This window comes from Brassica napus, chromosome C5 (assembly GCF_020379485.1).
Source record: "Brassica napus cultivar Da-Ae chromosome C5, Da-Ae, whole genome shotgun sequence".
NCBI classification, from domain to species: Eukaryota; Viridiplantae; Streptophyta; class Magnoliopsida; order Brassicales; family Brassicaceae; genus Brassica; species Brassica napus.
Window position 1 is genome coordinate 20,949,161 of NC_063448.1, and position 21,354 is coordinate 20,970,514.

General features: G+C 36.7%; 4 protein-coding genes across 9 annotated transcripts; 1 reads left to right on the top strand and 3 right to left on the bottom strand.

Moving 5' to 3' along the window:
* Positions 1 to 4,740: 4,740 nt before the first annotated feature.
* Positions 4,741 to 5,247, bottom strand: LOC111199010. The gene has a single exon (XM_022688419.1). The coding sequence runs from the start codon at positions 5,245 to 5,247 to the stop codon at positions 4,741 to 4,743; it is 507 nt and encodes a 168-aa protein (XP_022544140.1).
* Positions 5,248 to 7,253: 2,006 nt separating this feature from the next.
* Positions 7,254 to 8,914, top strand: LOC106361517 (WRKY transcription factor 71-like). The gene is made up of 3 exons (XM_013801269.3): positions 7,254 to 7,912; positions 8,112 to 8,258; positions 8,365 to 8,914. The coding sequence occupies exons 1-3, from the start codon at positions 7,602 to 7,604 to the stop codon at positions 8,726 to 8,728; spliced, it is 822 nt and encodes a 273-aa protein (XP_013656723.2). The 5' UTR covers positions 7,254 to 7,601; the 3' UTR covers positions 8,729 to 8,914.
* A 364-nt stretch (positions 8,915 to 9,278) lies between these two features.
* Positions 9,279 to 12,658, bottom strand: LOC111206420 (glycine--tRNA ligase, mitochondrial 1-like). The gene is made up of 10 exons (XM_048758952.1): positions 12,418 to 12,658; positions 11,962 to 12,340; positions 11,399 to 11,781; positions 11,209 to 11,326; positions 10,932 to 11,126; positions 10,622 to 10,846; positions 10,470 to 10,529; positions 10,309 to 10,389; positions 9,805 to 10,210; positions 9,279 to 9,717 (listed from the first exon to the last, which is right to left on the bottom strand). Exons 2-10 carry the CDS (start codon positions 12,331 to 12,333, stop codon positions 9,485 to 9,487), a joined length of 2,073 nt encoding a protein of 690 aa, XP_048614909.1. The 5' UTR covers positions 12,334 to 12,340; positions 12,418 to 12,658; the 3' UTR covers positions 9,279 to 9,484.
* A 5,908-nt stretch (positions 12,659 to 18,566) lies between these two features.
* Positions 18,567 to 19,741, bottom strand: LOC106414187 (rRNA 2'-O-methyltransferase fibrillarin-like). Of its 6 annotated transcripts, none has more exons than XR_007324159.1 (4): positions 19,607 to 19,741; positions 19,433 to 19,483; positions 19,209 to 19,246; positions 18,567 to 19,126 (listed from the first exon to the last, which is right to left on the bottom strand). XR_007324159.1 is itself a non-coding variant. In XM_022703025.2 (3 exons), exons 1-3 carry the CDS (start codon positions 19,516 to 19,518, stop codon positions 18,986 to 18,988), a joined length of 270 nt encoding a protein of 89 aa, XP_022558746.1. In that variant the 5' UTR covers positions 19,519 to 19,741; the 3' UTR covers positions 18,567 to 18,985. The 6 variants fall into 6 exon arrangements, 1 of the variants encoding a protein (XP_022558746.1); XR_007324161.1 differs by having other exon boundaries at positions 19,209 to 19,251; XR_007324158.1 differs by having other exon boundaries at positions 18,677 to 19,126; positions 19,209 to 19,255.
* Positions 19,742 to 21,354: the final 1,613 nt, after the last annotated feature.

The window sequence follows — 21,354 nt, forward strand, 5'->3', positions numbered from 1 at the left end:
ACCCCTTAACTGTAAACGCTAAGTTTAGATTAATTAATTTTAGGGCATAAATATATTTTTACCATTTAAAAATATTTTTTTTGGTCATTTTCTTTCCTGAAAATTATTTTTGTGAAAATAAACTAAAAATGCTGAATTTCTCATATATATTTGTTATTGCAGAACTAGTAACATTTTAGCAAAATTATGATATATGTTTCTTTTGTTGACAATTATGATTCATATTATGCAGTTATTTTCTAAAAGAACTAACAGCTTGCATTGTTTTGGTAGTGACAACAATGATGTAGTTCAAAGAACCATTTTAGATTAATTTACTTACGACTGTTGAACATTTGAACTAGCAAATATCGAAAAAGAAAACAACAGATTAGAAAGTTGGTAGGTAAATTTCAAAGAAAATGTAACCACTGTGCATCATTTTATCCGTGCAAATGTCTCCCACTTAACCTATCAAATTTTGTTGACAACACTTGACCTATCAATTAATCTCGTATTATTATGTTTTATGTCATTACTAAAACCTACAATATGAAATATTTATTAAAATCCAAACTTGTTTAAAAGGCATTTCATTTTATTTTACAACTTAACAGAAAAATCAAACTAAGCCTTGACGATAGGTGATGGTAAAAGAATTCGGTTTCATCATAATCAAATAATTTAAATAAATTCAATAATCATTTTCAAAACAAAAGCTTGATTAATTCTTAAATATGTTTAAACTGGTGTATAGCTTATCTACTCAGACTTTTAGTTAAGTACCAAAAAGATAGATTTTCAACTGATTATTTTCCGATCAATAAAATTTGGTCAATGATATTTCAGAAATATTTCGAAAAATCATTTCTAACAAATATTCAGACATGATTTTTTTTTTACCAGGACTGTTTTCTTGTGTGTATATAACTTTACATTCGGGTTCCTGGTGAAACGAAAAGTGAGTAAATGAAACTTTGGCTCCTTTTTTTTTGTTTGTCACTGACTTTGGCTCCTTAATTTTTAAGAGATAGTGTTGTTGACCCATTCTTACGTTCAACATTTGAGGTTTAAAATAGATGTACAAAAACAAATATACATATAGTTATGAATTTTTTCCAACTTTAAGAACCGCTACAATTTTATTACGAGGCACTAAACACGCAAATTTTTAATTAAAAAGAAATTGTTAAATGATATAGGGGATAGGGCTTGGGTCATCACAGCCGGGAGAAACGAGGAAGACAAGTGACATGCATGACTTCAATGACCCTGTCTCTTACAATCAAAGAACATTGCCATTTTCCTCCACGCCTCTTATTCAACTTTTATGTTTTTTGATGCTTTTGATAGTTAGGGTCATTAAACATGCAACCATATATAGTTAGTTTAGGTCAGCAGGTGCATATGTATTACTAAACACACAAACTCGATTAATCCATAATATTAATGTGTCCGGACCGGAAGTTCAAATAATATATATATTTTTTTTAACTACGAACGGCCATTCTATTACTCAAGCTTGAGGTGGTCTGGATAACCAGACCGGAATAGAACAACCAATGAAAAGTAGCTCTCTACGGAAGGTCCTAGCTGTCTTAGCTAAAAAATCAGAAAACTGGTTGCGCACTCGTGGCACATGAGTGATTTTGAAGTCCACGAAACAAATCTGCATCGTCTCTATGCATCGCATAATCCAGCTGATCCAAGTTTCTGAAAAACCCATCTTACGCATGACAGCTTCAATGAACGACAATTCCATCCTGTCATATGCTTTGCTCATGTCCGTCTTAATGGCCATCATTTTACTACGTCCACTTGGTTTAGTTCTCAGAGCATGGAACATTTCTTGGGCAATCATAACGTTGTCTGAAATCTGTTTTCCAGCAACAAAAGCTGACTGAGTTTCCGAAACCAATCCTGATAGCACTTTTTTTAGTCTCTGGCATAAGACCTTAGAGATTATCTTGTAGCAGACATTACACAGACTAATGGGTCTAAATTGAGCCATATCATTTGGTTTCGTTGTCTTTGGGATGAGACATATATTCGTATCATTTAGACCATCAACCACCGTCCCTTCAAAAAGGAATTTGTTAACCATAAGAGTTAACTCCTCCTTTACAATATCCCAGAATTTCTAATAGAAGAGCGCTGTCATCCCATCTGGTCCAGGAGCCTTTTCTGGATGCATAGCAAAAAGTGCTAATTTGACCTCCCATTCGAATACCGGAGCTGTAAGGTTGTCGTTCATTGCCCCAGTGATCGTCGTAGGAACTTGAGCTCGAGCCTCTTCAATGTCCTCTGGGTTAGACGACTCAAAGATCTATCTAAAATAGCTAGTAACAATGGCTACTAGTCCTTCTTCATCCTCAACTATATTTCCATCTGCATCTAGGAGCTGCGTAATTTTATTCCTTGCTCTCTTTTGCTTAGTTAAGGCATGGAAATATTTAGTATTTCTGTCCCCTTCTCTCAGCCAAAACACTCGACTCTTCTGTTTTCAGAACATTTCTTCTGCCTTAAGAGCATCAGAAAGTTCCTTCAACGCTGCTGCAATTTTCTCAGTTGTAGGATCGTCATTTTCATACAGGCCCTCCACTTTTTCTTTAAGGTCCTCCGCTAATTTTTCCGAATTAACATTATGCTCTCTCCTCCATTCACTTAAGGCTTTCCGGCAACTGGAAATATGTTCCATAATACTCGCATTGGGAGGAAGATCAGGAGATTTCCATCCCTCAAGAATGACCTGTCTTAGCTCCTCGTTATCTAGCCATCTTTTATCAAACTTGAATCTTTTGGATTTCCTCATTGGCTTTATGAGTATATATGCAAGAATCAGACGATGATCTGATCCTCATAGCCTCATATATTTGATAGTAGAGTGGGGAAACTTCTCATGCCAATCCGGATTACCTACGGCTCTGTCCAGGCGACATCGAACAGTTGTTCCTCCTGTTCTCTTCCCTACCCATGAGAGCATGTCTCCAGTGAAAGGAAACTCTAACATCCCACAATCATTAAGCATCTGCTTAAAGGGTAGGAATGAACTATCAGGGTGTTGTCTCCCCCCTTCCTTCTCGTTGTGACCCGTTATTTCATTAAAATCACCTATCATAAACCAAGGGCCAGTTCTTGTTGTTGAGAAACGCGTAAGACGTTCCCAAACTTGATCTCGTCTTTCTAGTACATGATCCCCATAAACAAACGTCATATAGATTTTTATTCCATCAATGACTGCCTCAATGTCAATCATACAGTTATTCGAAAATAAAACATTAACTTGAAATTCATCCATAAAAAATAAAGCTAAACCTCCGCTGAGACCAAGTGGCTCAACAGTAAACAAATGATCAAATCCTAAGTCGGCCTGAATGTTTTGCAACAGCAGCTTTCTATTCTTCGTCACAGAAAGGAACACAAGTCCTGGGCGATGCTTCTGACACATCTCCGTGAGGCGTCGAACTGTGAGGTCGTTCCCTATTCCTCGACAGTTCCAACTGATTGTCCGCATTAATGATGTTTGGATGGGTTTTTGGAACCCATCAAACCATCATCGTTAATTGTGGAAACTCTCGCTTTCTTAGAGCTATGTCCACGACGTCTGGACCTATCAGCCTCGACTTGCTTTGAGGATATAACTGATCGCAATCGCGGAGAACCTCAACGAAGGAACTCTGACTTTCTGTTCTGGACACCCAAAGGAGCACCCAATCTATTACCACCTCTCGTATGCTTTGAACTTTTGGTAGCAGCATCAGTCTCCGAAGGTCCAGCCATATCCATTGTTTGATCTTGACCTTCTATCGCCATGAGCTCTTCTCCAAGCAGATCATCTCCTTAAGCGTCGCATTCCATCGCCTCAGCATCCTTGGAATCAAGTATCTCCATCCCGTCCAAAGCACCAATTATTTGTTCATTCTCTAACACGTCCTCCCGCTGAGGTGAATACGTGAGGGAGCGTGCTAAGCTTTTTTTCCTGACCGTAACATTCTCATCCATTAGAGTCGGGTGCAGCAATGGAGACACAATTGAACTCGCTATTCGTTTCTTTTTATGTTCTCATCCATTACTCTCTTCATCTCCAGACCGGTGACTCTGATACCGATCCAAGTTATCACCGCTTTGCGAAGCCTGTTCATAAGAAACAGCATCGCGAACCACACCGCTTGTGCTTCTTACATGAACTGAAGATCTGATCTTGACGCCTAGCCCTGTGGTTGACTTCTCACGCCAAGTAAGTTCACCTTTACGGTCGTACGGTCCAGAGCCATAACGAGAGCCATAACGAGGCTTATTGTCCCGGCTCCTCATGATCCTATCGGAATGTGTTTGATGTCTTTTATTACCATACATCATACGAGAGTTAGAGATCTCCTTCTCCTGCTCGTGATATCTCGCTTTAAAACCGGCCTTATGAACCGGAGCATCAGGGTACCGAGCCACATCACTTCTGTTTTTTCCATGTGAACCTGAACGTGAAGACTGGTGTGGAATCTGTCGGCCCCTTTCTATGTTCCTCTGCTCATGAGCGCGCAAGTCTCGCAGCAATGGCTGGCGACTGGGCTGGTCTTGTGGGAGTTGTACCCGAGCAAAGACCCCAGCTCTCTCCGTTTGAGATGGCATGAATGCCTCCGCCTTAGGGCAATAGCTTTTTTCATGAGTCATTAACCCACAAGTGGTGCAATGTTTAAATAACCTATCCTACTTGATTTCAATGGTTACTTCATCACCTTCCGGAGATTCAATCTTCCTTGAATTTCAGAGGTCGTCTTGAGTCGACATCAATAAGCATTCTACCTGCTGAGAGCTCAATAGTATCCTCATTAACATACCAAGCCGTCCACCAATACTCTTCATGTTTGTAACCGTCCACAAGTGTAGAGGGATCCCAACCACCTCAACCCAAAAGGGAATTATCCAGGGATAGTCATCGTGGACAATGGGTTCCCATCGAACCAAGACAAACATGCAGTAATTAAAGTGGAATGGACCCTTTTCCAGTACAGATTTTAGATCCTCCTCTGATGTAAAGTTTATTAAAAACTTCCCATTCCCCAAGTCATTAGCAGTAACTCGTTCTTGCACTCCCCACTGTGTTGGCACTGTCTGTAGGAGCTTCTCCACGTTTTGTTTCTTCGGATTGAGGACTTTACCAATCAGAGATAGATGATACTCCTTTGTGACGTGAGAATCATCTTGATCCGTAAGCTTAATCGGTGCATCATCATCCTCATACAAGATTCCTTTTCCTTTAATGTCCGCCATATGAGCAGACTTAGGCCTATAGTAGGACCCCATACGATGGTACTAGGGCGTGTGAGGGGGCGCAAAGAAATCAAACCGAAACAACTACAAAGGTACTCAATCGGTAGAGATCTAATATGTATCTTGTTTTCCAAACAGTATAAAAAACCAGATCTAGGCGATGCAGAAGCTAAGCGGGGTTCAATACGTGGACGTATGGAACAAGGGAGTCGCAATTTCAAATACAATTTTAAGAAATCTTCTTTAACGTTTTGTATATATTTTTGTATTTTTTATATGATATGATAAGATTATTTTTAAATCTGTGAGTACAATGTAGACGCTTATCTTATCGAGGTAAATATAAAGCTAAAGAAAGTGAAGCCTTTTTAAAGAAGAAGTGAGGCTATTGCGTAGAAGGATCAAGGATGTTGACTGTTCACAAATCAAGTGGTTTCCGTTGACTTTGAATCAACACGCATCAATAATGCAGCTAAAAAGTAACGAGTATATCTTTTTTTCTGTCACAAACGAATATATCTATATAAACCTCTTTTAATCAAAAAAAAATTGATACAAGAAAACCTCCATCAATCATCTTTTTTTTTTTGATCAATCCTCCAACAATTATCCTTAAAAACACAAAATTTATACAAAAAGTTCAGGAGAGAGGTAAGACGGAGACTATTAATTAATTATTCACTTGATGGTCATGTGTATATGAAATGTATATAATTCGGTATCGCCCACCAAGAAAGTTCTCGTTTGACGAGTGCAAAGATAATGGAAGTAGATGCATAATGTTTGCATTGCTTTATATGTTTGACCTCCATTTTATCTTTATTTTCAATTTTCCTCTGCAGGACTTACGTACGTAGATGAATAAACTCTTAAGGACACTGACTGTCTAGTTTGGTTAGACAGATAGAGAATTGATGTTGTCTTGACTCTTCAACTATGTATTTGATACATAACACTATACGGTGATGATCATTACTAGTATGACATATCTGCGAAGATGTACGTATGTTTTTCAAACGGGGATTTTTTATATCTTATTTCTACTTTGGAAGCCAATGACATTCGCACCAACCGCCATACCTGTTATGTAATATAAATATTATTAATCGTCTGAACAAAAATGTATGTTTACACGAAAAGTAAATTATAAGTTAGCTAAATCATTATTTTGTTACTTTTGATCCTTACATGTACGATGCGTGCGATAATTGTACCTAAACTTCTATGTTAATCAAAAAATAGTAAATCAAAATGCTATCCATTATATAAAAAAATTATAAGTGAATTCATTAAGTTCAAAACTGGAAGAAAAATGTGCAAAGCATAGTGTGGTAGATAGAACTAGAGATATAAACCACTTTTGTTTCAGTAGCTTTCTAGCTAATTAATTTGAAGTTGAAATTGTCAAACCTTTCTTTTTCACACATTCATATATTTTAAACTCGTTAAAGTCTTTAAAAATTATGACCATTTTAAACTTTTAAACTTTTCCCTCTTGTGTTCTTTCAATCTTGTTTGATTTCCCATTGTAGAGAAACTATATTTCCAAATTACATACCATTTTTAATATTTCGGTTGGCAAATTTTCTTCTTTTTTTCGGGAAAAAACGATTGTTGCAGGGTAGTAAATCAGACACACCTTCGTAATTCGGTTAACATATGTTTAGAAATGTGGACGGTTATTAGTTGGTAAAATCATTTTAAACACACTCCAAAAAATACTTAAACCTATTAGCACTTTCCAGAAAAAACATTTACAACTAGAAGATGATAATGCCTATAAAGTTTTGCTTAAACATTTGTTGATACAGAATAATGCGCTTTCGGGTGAACTAAGGCCAAGGTGTCTTGAGGCGTGGAAGGTGCCGTTTACAGAATGCAAGGTAGCTTGACTGCTAAATATGCGAAATGACAAAATGGTCGACTGGTATGTGTCCATGAAACTAGATTTTAACTAGGAATTTTGAATCGAAAATTTAAAGGTTGTCGCCTTTAAAAGGGTTTAAGATACATAATTAATTAGATTTCATGTGGTATTATACCACGTAACCCCAATTGCACATGTTACAGTGTAATTTTGTATATAAAAAAATAGAAACGTTAGCTTAGCTTAGGCTAGACATTATATTCCATACTCTATATTACATTGATTTTGTATGGAAGCTCAATAATTTACAGGCCCATCTTAACTGAATATTCAAAACTAAAGACCACATATCCAATCAAATAAAGTAAGGTTGAATGGACTTGTACGCATAAGACTTGATCGCCCAAAGTCCACATAGAACCTAACAACTAAGCTTAAAAGAACCAATTATCTTCCTCTTCCTCTTCCTTCTCCTCGTCTTCAACTAATGGCTGATCACAAGAACACTTCTTTCGAGGAAAAATCTTTCACAAGCTTAACCAATTGCTTAAAAAGTTCATTAGTAATGGATTATAACTCACTAGAAAAAGTCTTCAATAATAGTTCCCCTTTCCAACCGATTTCACCGTCCAGTATGGGACAAATAGCGAATTACCCTTACTTAAACCTCAATCCGTATTCTCCAATAGTCTCTTCTTCCTCCAATGAAGCCGACCCTAAAGAAAGCCTCGGAGATAAGATCTCAATGGAGGATCATGACGGAGACCAACGTGGTGTTGGTGAAAGCTCCAAGCAGTTGTAAGTTTTTTTTCTTCTTTCATTATTTCTCCTATCAAATGTGAACTAAGGGTGGATTATGAGTCCAAAAAACAATCCGTCAGACACGCTAATCGTCTTTCTAGTAAATTTTTTGTTTGATAAAAAATATTAGTTGTTTAACCTTTGAAACCCTAGAGACTAATATGCTTTGTGGATGATGATTGATGAGTATGGTTAGGACAAAACAAGGTAAAGGAAAAGGAGAGAAGAAGGAAAGAGAAGCTAGGGTTGCTTTTATGACCAAAAGCGACATTGATCATCTTGAAGATGGTTATAGATGGAGAAAATACGGACAAAAAGCCGTCAAGGACAGCCCTTATCCAAGGTTCACTTCCTCACTACATCCCAATTTAAATATTTTACATGTTCATTTATATATATAGAAGTATATATACATAATATGAATGCAAGAGTTATGTATGCGTTTTCAGGAGTTACTATAGGTGCACAACGCAAAAATGTAACGTGAAGAAACGCTTAGAGAGATCGTCTCAAGATCCCTCGATCGTAATCACAACCTACGAAGGCAAACACAACCATCCGATCCCGTCGGGTTTGAGAGGTCCTGTCATTGCGGAACATCTATTAGGTAACCGTGAAAATGGTCTGCTCCATAGCTTCCCACGTCACCATCGAGAGTTTCTTATGATGAATCATTCTCCGGTCAATTATCAGTCGGTGGGATCTGTACCGTACGAACATAGTCGTCCTAACTCTAGTAATCTACGTGAAGTTGTTGACTATGGTCTTCTTCAAGACATTGTTCCTTCAATGCTTTTGAAGCACGAATCTTGAAAGAGAGAGAGAGAGAGAGATATCGAAATACTTATTTAGGTCATATATATGGGTATATGATGCATTTATGAATACATTTATATAAGTAGATATATTTACTATACATGTATGTGTATATATTTCACAGACAAGACAACCTACTAATTATTTGGACTTTTAGTTCATAAAATAGTTATGCTTCGTGAAGGTGACTGTTTTAAAATTCTTGATTAATTTGTCTTTAGATCAAGTCTGCCATTTTTGGTTGTTCACTTAGAAAAGCAAACGTTGTTGACTTATTGTTTAAGGAAAAACGTTGAAAAGTTCGTCTCCTGATTTTGCTAAAACGTACCGACAATATAATATGATCCGACCAATCTTAAACGATGGTCCACTTACTGACAGAGTGAAAACCCACTGGGTCCTCTCTCACCTTCTCCATTGAGATTGACACCACGTTCTTCCTTGATGATCATGTTTTTCCCGAGGGTACACACTTTGAATTCAACCTCCCCCTTTGTATTGACAATCAACTTCCACTATGTGTTCTCTGCTTCAATACAATGATGTATACTAGTTGAGGTTTTAAATATAATGGGAAACTTTGGGCACAGACTATCACATCTCTTTGATATGATGTAACTTATGTTTCTACAAATCTGGTATCGAAATATATTCCGAGGCAGTATAAAAAACATCACAATGGGCAAGATCCAACAAACGATTTTCACAACAAAAAAAAAAAAACTAAGAAACATTTGGTAGGAGGAGTTTAAGCTACTCGTCTGCAGCAGCAGAAGAGTGGTGAGGGAACCTAGCCCAGACGTCTTGCCATGTCATCTTCCCCTCCGCGACTGAGCTCACCAAAGAGGCTGCCTCCTCCAAGCTAACTCTGACTTGGTCTTTGCTGTCTCTTTCTCTGATCGTCACTGATGTATCCGAGTCCACCGTTATTGCAAATGGCACTCCCAGCTCATCGGTTCTCGCATATCTTTTCCCTATCGATGTACCTATTCACATCCACCGCACACAAATCTTCAGTTGGTTTCGAGATTCTATACAACCTCCAATCTTTTCCAGAACTGATTTTTACTTACCAGTGATGTCGATCTTATGGGAGATGCCAACAGAAGTGAGTTCCTTAGAGATCACTTTGGTTGCTTCCTCGAACTGTTGGTTCTGAACAAGCGGGAAAACCGTGCACTTGATGGGAGCCACAAGAGGAGGGAAACGGAAAACGTTCAACTGCTCGTCCCCTGCCTTGCTTGGCCTTGTGCTGAAGCAATGCTCGTACAGACAATATATGATCCGACCAATCCCGAAAGATGGTTCAATCACTGAAGGTGTGAACACCCGCTGGTGCTCTTTCTTCTTCTCCTTTGAGATTGACACCATGTTCTTCTTGATGATCACGTTTTTCCCGAGGGTACACACGTAGAACTCCACTTCCCCTTTTGATTCCAGGCTTGCTTTCATCTCCATAGCTTCTTTCTCATTCATGGCCTACAACACATTTCACGAAACATGTTTCTTTAATAAAAACCAGTACCATGAGGCAAATAAGCTTTTTCAGAAAAAATGATGAAGTACTTTTATACTACCTCCAAAGATTCAACTACATTCTTTTGATTTCCTTTGAATGCAAGACCCAGCTCTTTCTTCACAGGATTAATCACAAGTTTCTGAAAGAAAACAGAAACATATTAACAGCCAAGTTATAGAAACAGAGAGATGGGAAATGCTGACTCGAATAAATATATACCTCTACTTCTTTAGGTTCTGCATACTTCTCTTCAGCCACAAGAGCAACGCCACTTTTTTCCTGACATACAGCAATGTGTCAACATAACAATCTACCTTAGTAAGTTTAAATAGCTGACAAACGAGATAATCCTAAAGGAAGTTAAGAGGTACCGAGTGAGCACGTAGGTCGTAGGCAGACCTATCTGCAATCCCAACACATTCGATCCACCCATAAGAGCTCTCAATTTCAGCATCCCAGCAGTCTGCTGCATAGTGGGCCATTTCATTTGCTAGATGTTGGCGGAAACGCAGACGTTCCTTGTCTATGCCAAGACGGGTAAGGAACAGATAAACTCTCCCAATGAAATAACCTAAAGTTTCGTTGTTCACAGTTCCCTATTCAAATACAGTTTCAGACATCAATGAGGAATTCTTAAAACAGGGATCTGTGTGAGCGCATTATAGAATTACAAATACTAACCTTAGCAACAGCTTCGCCAATGCAAAGCTTCTTCGCAGATTGGCCGGACATCTGTTCTTCTCTTGGAAACATGAGGAACTCCAACTTTGATACATCAGGGAATTTAGGATGGGACTTATTCTCAGGATCAACAAAGTGCTCAATTTCTGCCAGAGTGAATTCACGAACTCTAAGAAGACCTTGACGAGGAGATATCTGCGAGTAAAATATGCTACTTATTGAAACCGATATACATCATGGAGAAACAGAGTCAAGCAAAGAAGTAAGCAAATGACACCTCGTTTCTGAAGGCTTGACCAATTTGAGCAGCAGCAAAGGGAAGTTTCCTCCCATTGTAATAATACAAGTCCTTAAAGTTAACAAATATGCCTTGTGCCGTTTCAGGACGCATGTAACTGGTTAGACACAACAACACCACTCAGTAAAGAAGGAAGTTCATGAACAATCATAAAATGAGGAACACTCACCCAGGAATCAAACCAGATGGGCCGATGGATGTCTGAAACATCAAGTTAAACGGGTAAGGATCAGAGAGCGGGTTCTTGGTGTCGGGAGCAGTGATCCCATACTCCTTAAGCTTGGCACCAAGCTCTTCAGGGGAATAATCTTCCATGACAGCAAGAACATCCTTAAATTCAGCAGCTTTCTCAGCAGAGATGGTGAGATCTTTCTCCAGCTTATCGGTGCAATAGTCTTTAAGCAAATGATCCGCACGGTAACAAGTTCCAGTTTTCTCATCCTTGACCATGAGATCAGTGAACTTATCCACATGACCAGACGCCTTGAGTACGACCTCTGGTGTCACGCATGGACAATCTACTTCAAGCATGTTCTCCTCCAGAATGAAATGCTACAAACAAAACAAGATCATCATCCATATATAAGAATAAAGCTAACAGTTAGATTTGAAAATTCAATCGGTTTTGGTCGGTACGCATTAACCGATCGGTTATATTTGAACATTAAATTGGTTTTGGTTCGGTATTCCTAAACCGACCGGTTTGATAAATGTGGATTTGAGAGTCTTTACCTGACGCCAGAAGCTGAGGACATTGGATTTGACGGCGCAGCCAGGAGGGCCGTAATCGAAAAGGCCAGCTACGCCACGGTAGATCTTGAAGGAAGGAATGTAGAACAAGCGACGCTCGAGCGTGTTGACGACGGCTTGTCGGAAAGCCTCGCGGTTGAGGGAGCCGTTTCCGGAGCTGGTGATGGTGGATTGGAGCTGCTTCTCGACGGCGGATTTCTCGAGCTTGAGTTTGTTGAGGAGGTCGATTGCGGCGTCGATCTCGGGCTTCCCTGCGCGGGAGGCCTTGAGAGCGCGTACGGCGTTACCTTGGGATTCGACGGAGGACGATTTCTCCGAGAGAGATTGACGGAGAGATTGTTCGGCGGCGTCCATTGGGAATCTGGATAGAGGTGAAGCGTGAGACAAAAGCAGAGAGAGAGAGAGAGTATAGCTAGTGTTTATGAAAGATGAGATAACCTTTGGACTTAGCAAGCTGGTTTGTTTGTTTGGGATCCACTCAATTTTTTTGGGGCTTCTTCACAATTGATTTAAAATCGATTACCATTATTCGGGTATTTATACGAAGGGAGATTTTGTGTTGCCTAATAAGCTGGAATTGCATTCTCTGATTGAATTTGTAAACCACGTTAAGTTGATGTATTCATATTTTGGCCTATTCAATTTTGTATAAGAGTGTTAGTAAGAAAGTACAGCTAGGTAAAGTAGCGAAGATTTATTGGAAGATCATTGTGTTTTGTAGTATTAGTTGTCATGGTTGATGTTTTAATTTTTATATATTTTACATTTCTACGTATGAAGTGTTTTTGGGGTTGCTGCTTTTTTGGATGATAGAGTGCTAAGTAGGAAAATAATTAGATGAAGACAAATAATTTAGCAGATTTTAAATAAAAAGAGAGAAATTCCAAAGCAAAGAAGATAACAAAAGTGTTATTGGAAATTAGAACCCACAAACTATTGTAAGACGTGCAAGCACCATAGATTATTTTCTCTGCAAACCGGACAACTTATTTGGTACGAAGCCACCGATCAATGCAATTAAAATAAAAATTACGGCCGCAACTAAGGAAGAAAATATGGTGCTTGATTATACTTGATCTGAGTTTCTCCCTGTACTTGTGAATATTTATCAACTATTCTATGTTGCAGGTGGTTATATTTTTATTTCATTTTGGGCTCCACAAATTGTTTGAAACTTATAGATAGCATGAGGGGAATAATCAATGTCCTAAAAGAAACTTTGAGTCATTAGTACATCCAAGCATTTGGCAGGTGGGAGGAACTTATGGGAGGAACTTTCAGTCAAATGTGAACATTGTAGGACTTTTGGTTGTGCTTAGTTAATTAATTGTAACGTACAGAACTTAGAATGGGCTGAACTGTGAAGCTGGTGGAAAGAATTTAAAAACTTAACAAATGCTTTTAAAAAACACGGGACAAAGAGAAATTTAAAATTAATTTAGCAAAAGGTGAACAAATTGTATAAGTCAACCATGGGAGTGTACAATACAAATATTTAATTCCTGGTAACATCAAATGCAGAGCTCATACAGACCCTGAGACCCCCTCTCTGAGTAAGTGGTGGAATGCGTTCAAGGGGTGTATGCTAGATCCCTGGATCAGACTGCAAACCATTTAGAAACAATGAAGCGTTAGCAAACAAAAATAATTTTGAAAACAGTTACAGAAAAGACAAATACAATGGAGAAGCAACTCCTCCTCATCTACCAGAACTATATCAATCTCCATAAGTTCTATTACTTTCTTCACATCCTGAGCTTCCCAGAAATAGAGAAGCCGTCTGACAGTCGTCGTCCTAGACCGACAAGCCTTCAACTGAGAGAGAGGAAGTTGAGAATTGGTCATTATGGTACCTGCTTTTAGAGATAGTTTGTAAGAAAAGATTGATTGCGAGATGACCAAATCTTCGGGGTCCTCACATGCAATGCCGACTATATTTGTATTAGGCTTATGCAGACTGTCAAATTTCTCAATGTTGGCCCACAGATGGATTGATATGGTTTCAAGAAGACCTTTTGAAATAGAGATCAAACAACAAACCTTTGTTATTGAAAATAATAAGAGAAGAATGAGGTCTGGAGACAAGTGGTAGAGACTCTGATGCCGCTAAGAATCAAGTGAGGGCGAGTTGTTAATGGAAGCAACTGCATTTTAGACATGTTCCAATTTTAATGGTCTCAACAACACCTCTCGGCCAATGATCTATCTATTAGGACAAAGAAAGATACCTGATATTGTAGCCACGGTTCTGTTATTTACAGATTAATAGCCATCTTCTTTTGCTAAAAGTTGTGCATACATGTCGCCATAGGCTATAAAATTTTCATCATCATAAGATTACGTTCTTATGTAAAACAACCAAAACATACTGACAAGCGTCTTCTTATGACACCTGTTAATATTGATGATAAATTGCAAAGTGAGTAGAGTTGGAGAGCAGTAGCAATACATAATTAACTAAATTTCATGGGTTTTGATCTTGTGCATCCATAAGTCTAAAAAAAAATATCAAATCTAAAAATTTCTTCTCGAAGAAGTTTGTTTTACCCTAAAGAGAGATCAACTCCATCCAATCAAACGGATTCGCCACAAACTCGATATACTCATCAGGTCATGGTTCATCCCCACCAGCGCGCACAGGAGCGCGTAGCACACAAACTCCCTCTCGATCTCGACGGCGTCCCAGACGATCGACTTCACGCGCTCCTCCTTGAGATTCGTCCTCAGGAGGGTGTAGATCAGGCAGGCGAAACCAGACGATCGACTTCACGCAGTGCAAATCCGTCGTCTCGAGAGATCAACTCGTTGGAGAAGGTCAAACCAGGCATGAGCCCTCGTTTCTTGAGCCAGAAGATCGAGCAGAAGCTACCAGAGAAGAAGATCCCTTCGGAGCAGGCGAAGGCGACGCTCCTCTCCGCGAAGGTCTGAGATCCGTCGATCCACGTCATCCCCCACTGAGCTTTCTTTTGCGAAGCAAGGAACACCTATTTATAGGATCCAATCCATGAAGAATCTGAAGAGATCGAAGGATCTAGTGAAATGAGAAGTCGTGGGGGAAGAATTAACAGAGATTAAATGCTTAGTTTATGGCTAGAGCAAAAATCGTATTGCTTCCATTACTCTGGTTCGACTATGAAGATTATAGAAAACCCAACGAAACCAAAACGCGTGACTTAAACAAACCAATCAGCGCGACGACACGTGGCGAAGAAAGCCCCTATCTCCCTGATGACGTGGACGCATGAGGAGAGACTCAAGCCAACTTTATTGTATAAGATAGTTGAGTTTTTGCTCACTCCTCGGTGCGCCACGTCAGCGTTTCGAAGACCCCACTTTTAAAAAGTGTGAAAAAATGTCAAGTCCTTGGCTCGAACCCGGGTTATTGAGATATAAACACCAACATATATACCAATAAACTAACTAATACTTTGTACATTGATGGCTGAACCTAATATATATTTATGAAGGTCGGAAGCCCTTGCTTCTTCGGCTTCCTCTGAGAGTCGGGCCTACAAGTGTATTATGGGTTTCATTTTTCAATGAGATTCATCACGTTATATTAAAAAAAAAACTCAAGTTTGCAACAATTATGGTTTTCCTATATTGTAAATTGTTGTCGTTTAACATGAGTTGGGGTTCTTTTCATTATTGTTTCAAACAAGTCTGAGTTACAGAGTTGCGCTGTGTGTGTTCGTAATCTATTTTTTTCACCGGTGAACTCTTCATGTCCCCATCTTAAATCGCTTCATCATAAATGTTCCTGATTTGTAGCCCCTCTGTAAACCCTATATATATGATTCTCATCTTTGATGAACCCAATCTGCATCTCCACAAAATTCATTGATTCTTCTTAACTTTAACCATCTTCTAGAAAATGTTTCTCTCTGCCTCTCCAGTTTCTCAAACCGGCGTCCCGGCGTCCGTCACTCAACCTTTGAGTCTCTCCGTCTTGGTCGTAGTAGTCAGAGCATAGCCTCTGGCTTCCTCCGCTTCTGGGATTCCTTGAACTTCAAGAAAGACAAGGAGTTTGTGGGAATCACGGTTCTCTTCCTTGATGAAAAGGTAAATTAATCTTCGATCTATCACACTTATTTAACATAATTATTTTAATCGATTTCCTAATTCTTTGTTGAATAATATTATTTGTAGATTCTGTGATTCATGGGTTTACTCCCGTCGGACGTGCTAATCATTACATGCCATATTTGAAAGAAGGTTCCATTGTGAAAGTCGATCATTTTGAGGTTGCTAGGTGTTCAAGCATGTACATGATAACTGATCATCCATTCCTCATTCGTTTCATCTCACTAACCATTATTGATGAAGTTATCACGGGTGCTCCTGAGATAAATCTCCAGTCAAAATTAGAATGTTCGACAATCGCCAAGTGATTGCGAACACAAACCTAGAAACTGGTAAACATAACATATTTGGCAGCTCCAAGCAAGATTACAATCAGGCAAATTCAAGTGGAATGACATACCAACAACTGAAACTGGTAATTAGTCAACAGCTTATCCCATATTTTCCTTATTCTTAAAAAATCCACTGTGTTTCTGATCTATTTTTTCATCTACGCAACTTTAGCCTCTGTCATGGATAGCTCTCTCCCAAAGATTGCATTGACTATGGTTTCTGGGAAGAAAAAGATCTTGCTCCTGAAAAAAGACTGTGACAACCCTATTCTAAGATTTTTGTTTGTGCAGAACAAAAAACCTTGATTTCTTTTCTATTTAGTATAATGATAGTTGTTGACAATCATTAGTCATTTGCCAATATGTTTTTATGCAGCATTTCAGAACTAATTTCTCCATTTCAAGCGGAACAGCAGATGGAAGCTAATTTTTCTGGAAGCTCCTCGACTTCAAGACAGAATCAGAAGATAGATGTTGGTGGGAGGTTGATCAAGGGAATACTTCGGAGATGTGAGACGGTCCAGCCAGACTTCATCTTTTGTACAGCCTGAGCAAAGAGTGGAACCCACAAAACACAAGAGAAGAAAAAACAAAACACGAAATTAACATATTCAGACCTTCTCTCTTGCATGTCTAACATCTGGCGCCGACGAAACTCAACACCCACGGCAGACGAAACTGATGCAAGTAAACCTCTCATCAGTCATGCTTAAAATCAATCTACGTTTTTCAATCTCATAAAGTAAGAAACAATTTTATCTACATGAATCGGGAAATTAGTGCACACATTCCCAACATAGAGAAAAAGAGGAGTTGAAGTCCTAACAGTTTTCTCAGTATCAGACTAAACCACAGATACAAGGTCCAGCTATTTTGAAACCCTAACATTTTAAAGTCATGCTTTTAAAAAAAAATTATATTTGGCCATATATCAGACTTTTTTGTCAACCCCAAATCATCTATAACAAAGTCCAGAAAAAAATATATAAATAAAATAATTTTCTAAATATGTAATTCTAAAAATGTTATAAGTTTTTTTAATATATTAAAATTCTATATTTTTCTAAAAACAATTGGTGAAATAAGAGGAAAATTTTATTTTATTGTTTATTTAAATTTTTAAATTTTTAAATCTAAATTTTTTATCTTTTTCCATGCATTATTTGATTTATATACAAACAACTACCTAAATAAACACTAACAAGTTCCATCACCCTCAACTTTGAACATATGAAATATAAAATATCAACATATGACTTCGTCGTTCATTCTTATATCAAACTCATCAACCTATGTAATTTCCAAAGTCCCATCCATCACATTATAGACAAAAAAATAAACAAACAATAAAATTTCGTAAACAAAACTATACAATGCACCTGTAATGTAGCCGACTCCGCGCTTGCGCGGAGACTATGCACCTAGTTGGAAAAATTAGTCACTTTGAAATTTTGTTTGTCACAATAAGACTTTTCATATTTTTGGCAATTTTAGACATGTTTTATTCTTCTCTAATGGAAAAAAAAATTAAATTGAATTTTAAAAATGTAAAAAAATATGAAAAGTGTTGGAAACATAAGTATGACAATATATATGTTTAAATTTTTATTTTTAAAAAAATTGTAATCATATTTGGTAATCTACCTAGTTTATATGTCTGATTCTAAGTTTTAAACATAGATATATCATGGGTATATACCGTAAACTACCATTTCTTATATATTCTAGCAAAGATAGAATCGGTTACGTTATAATCAAGAAAGATGTCTTCGGTATATCTACAGCTTGATAACGATATATAGCCACAACTCAATGATATAGGTCAGTTATATTACGTGACATAACTTGTTCTGCCTTTTACCTTATATGACGCCTACAGGAAGAATACATCTCTCACCAACTATACGGTGTTCTGCTTAGGTTGTGTACATATTCTAGGCAAATCGTGAAAATATGTAAACTTCCATATTCGGTTAAAGAAGTTTCCTAAATCTAAACTAAATCTACCCTAAATTTCTCAAAAAATATTTGAGAATATTTTCTCCACGTTATTCTCCTCCTCCTCCCACGATCTTTTTTTCTTTGTTTGTGTTTCTCTCAAATTCGGTATATGGATATCTCGTTGCAGTAACAAGTGGAGTTTCATGGTTGACCAAGAAAGAAAGGTGTGGTTCATTCGTGATGTAGTTGTTGTGGCTAGTGGAGCTTCGTGGTTGACATATAAAAGCGTTCATAGAATTACAAACTTGAGTTCTTAAGAAGCTTTTTAATCAAGCTGAAAAAACTTGAAGTTTCAGTTGAACAAAACCATTTCATGTACATTGAGAATTACTTGCTCATTTTTGTGACGGTTACAAAAATTGGATCATGAACAAGGAACGAAAGCTTACAAGATACAACTAATTGATTACTTGGTAACATTTTGTATGTTCGGGAAATAATGATGATAATATGGATCAGGACAAAAAAAAGAGAGTGAAGAAACGTGCATTTGGAAGGCAAAGATGTTGGTGCACAAAAGAATAAAATGGAAGGCAAAGCTGTTTTAGAGGTCTTGCTGGTACAATAGATCGCTCAAGTAAGATCATGTTTCACTCCAAGACGATGTACTGCAGCATCTCTTGTGATGAAATTGAAACTTGCTCTGCTGGCCTGAACTGCTCCTGTTGTAACTTCTTCACCTCACTCTGAAACATAACTTCTTCTGGAACTGTTCCGTCAATCGAGTTTGTCTGCAGCAAACAAGAGAGAAAAATGTTATACTAATTTTTGTATGTAAAGAGAAGAAAAAAGATTGTTTGGAATGCTACTAACCTTGTCAAGTACCGCATATGAACAACTAAGAAGATCCCCTGCACTGTCTTATTTAATATCAGAAACAGTGATGTCAGACGTTGGATCATTAATGAGTATCATATTTTTAACCATGGAGGACCACAAAGTCTCCCGCGCTCATGGTTCTGTATCTTTGAAATTCTTGAAAAGAAACATACACCATCCATAAACCGATCCAACTAGTTTCTGATAAACTTCAATACCTTGAGGATATTTTCCGCGGAAACGTTTTCACCAAGACTTGAACCAAAACACTGACAAGCAAAGAAAAGAATACAACTTGATTCATTGAGAAATATCAGAATCAAATTGACAAACTCAACAAAAAGTGTATCACTAATGTACAAATCATTGATACTGAAACACTTAAACCATACCGAGCATAATATATTGCTCTAGAGCTTCTGTAGAAACTTTGTAGCGGATGCAAACATGGCAAATTCTGATCAGATTTGCTAGACAGTTTACTGCATAAATATATTCTATATTCTAAGCATAAATATAGAATAGAGACAGACGGATTTAACCGTTCGAATAAGAAGAACAAATCGCCATTGAAGAGAGGAAGAAGCTCTTGGCGGAGAAGACGCTAGAAGAGAATAATAAATTTTAGGTTAATTGTGTTCCCTTTTTTCTATTTTACATTATATATTTTAATTAAGTTAAAATTTGATTAATCTAACGGTATAATCGTATTAATAATAATTAAAATCTTAAAACAACAAAAATCTTAGATAAAATTTTATTGAGACAAATAGGAGTTGAAAGTGTCATTTTTTGCCAATTTTTCCTCATATGAACCTCTCAGGTTTTTTTTTTAAATTCATAGTACCATTTTTCATGTTTATACTAACCATTTTTACTATTATTTTTAATGAAAAAAACAGTTATACCCCTAAGATTAACTAATATAGACTTAGGGTTTAGGGGTTAGAGTTGAGGGGTGGAGTAGAGTTTTTGGAATGTAAAATTTAGAATTCTAATAAATATATAAATAAATACTTTAAAAAAAATTTAAAAATAGTTTCAAACATAGTTTCAAAAAAAATAGTTTAAAATTTAAAAATAGTTTAAAAATTTTAAAAATAGTTTCAAACATAATTTAAAAATAGTTTCAATACAAAAAATTTAAAAATAGTCTCAAATAGATTATTTTAAGTTTTGTCACAAAAATAGATCTCAAAAGCTAAAATGACCAAAATAGCATTTTTTATTTTGAAAATTTTAAATTTATTTTAATTTTTAAAATTTGAAATCCTATCCCCAAAACCCCACTCCTCAACTTTAAACCCTAAACCCTAAATTCTAAACCCTAACCTTAAACCCTAAACCCTAAACCCTAAACCTCAACCCTTAACTCTAAACCCTAATGTCTAGATTAATTAACTCTAGGAGTATAAGTGTATATTTACTTCTTTTGATAAAACATTTAAGTCTATTTTGGTCATTTTATTTTTAAGGTCTATTTTTGTGACAAAAACATTTTAGGTCTATCCTAGAGAATTGCCCTTTTTTATTTTCAAAAAGAAAATTTGAAAAAAAAAATTATAAAAAAAATTTCGAATTTGAAAAGGTATAATTCGAAAATATATATATAAATTTTATTTTTTTTATTTTTTATTTAAATAATTGTTTATTATATATATATTGAACAAGGGTATAAGAGTCTTTTGCCACTTAACGAAGAATGTATTTTTGAAAATGTACTTTTAGTGGTTGTAAAGATAAAAAGTGGTACCATGAAAGTGGTAAACATGGAATTTCCCAAAAAAAAAGGTTTCGGTTTTGGTTTGATTCTTTCTAATTTTGATTCAATTCTGAAAGAAGTATTGAAAACTGGCTAACATTTTTAAAAAATTTCAAATCATGTTAAGGTCCGATATAGTTATGGTTTTCAGATAATTTTAGATGATTTTAAATCAATTAAATGAAAATATCGGATGATACAGGTTTTTAAATAAAATATTAGATAATTATATGGATCAGATTAAAATATTATATAATTTGAATAATTTCACATAGTTCAGTTTCATGTAATTCAAATATTTTATCATATCATATATCAGCAGATCTAATTTCAATTTATAATTTATATTTGATATGTAATTATTTTAAAATTGAATAT

Coding starts and splice junctions, on each gene's coding strand:
- LOC106414187 (XM_022703025.2), bottom strand. CDS start 19,518: ATGAATCAAGTTGTATTCTTTTCTTTGCTTGTCAGTGTTTTGGTTCAA. Junction 19,252..19,432: donor CCGCGGAAAATATCCTCAAG/GTATTGAAGTTT, acceptor TAAATAAGACAG/TGCAGGGGATCTTCTTAGTT. Junction 19,127..19,208: donor CATATGCGGTACTTGACAAG/GTTAGTAGCATT, acceptor TGTTTGCTGCAG/ACAAACTCGATTGACGGAAC.
- LOC106361517 (XM_013801269.3), top strand. CDS start 7,602: ATGGCTGATCACAAGAACACTTCTTTCGAGGAAAAATCTTTCACAAGC. Junction 7,913..8,111: donor GGTGAAAGCTCCAAGCAGTT/GTAAGTTTTTTT, acceptor GAGTATGGTTAG/GACAAAACAAGGTAAAGGAA. Junction 8,259..8,364: donor AAGGACAGCCCTTATCCAAG/GTTCACTTCCTC, acceptor ATGCGTTTTCAG/GAGTTACTATAGGTGCACAA.
- LOC111206420 (XM_048758952.1), bottom strand. CDS start 12,333: ATGGACGCCGCCGAACAATCTCTCCGTCAATCTCTCTCGGAGAAATCG. Junction 10,390..10,469: donor CAGAACCTAAAGAAGTAGAG/GTATATATTTAT, acceptor GTTTTCTTTCAG/AAACTTGTGATTAATCCTGT. Junction 10,211..10,308: donor ATGTAGTTGAATCTTTGGAG/GTAGTATAAAAG, acceptor AATGTGTTGTAG/GCCATGAATGAGAAAGAAGC.
- LOC111199010 (XM_022688419.1), bottom strand. CDS start 5,247: ATGGCGGACATTAAAGGAAAAGGAATCTTGTATGAGGATGATGATGCA.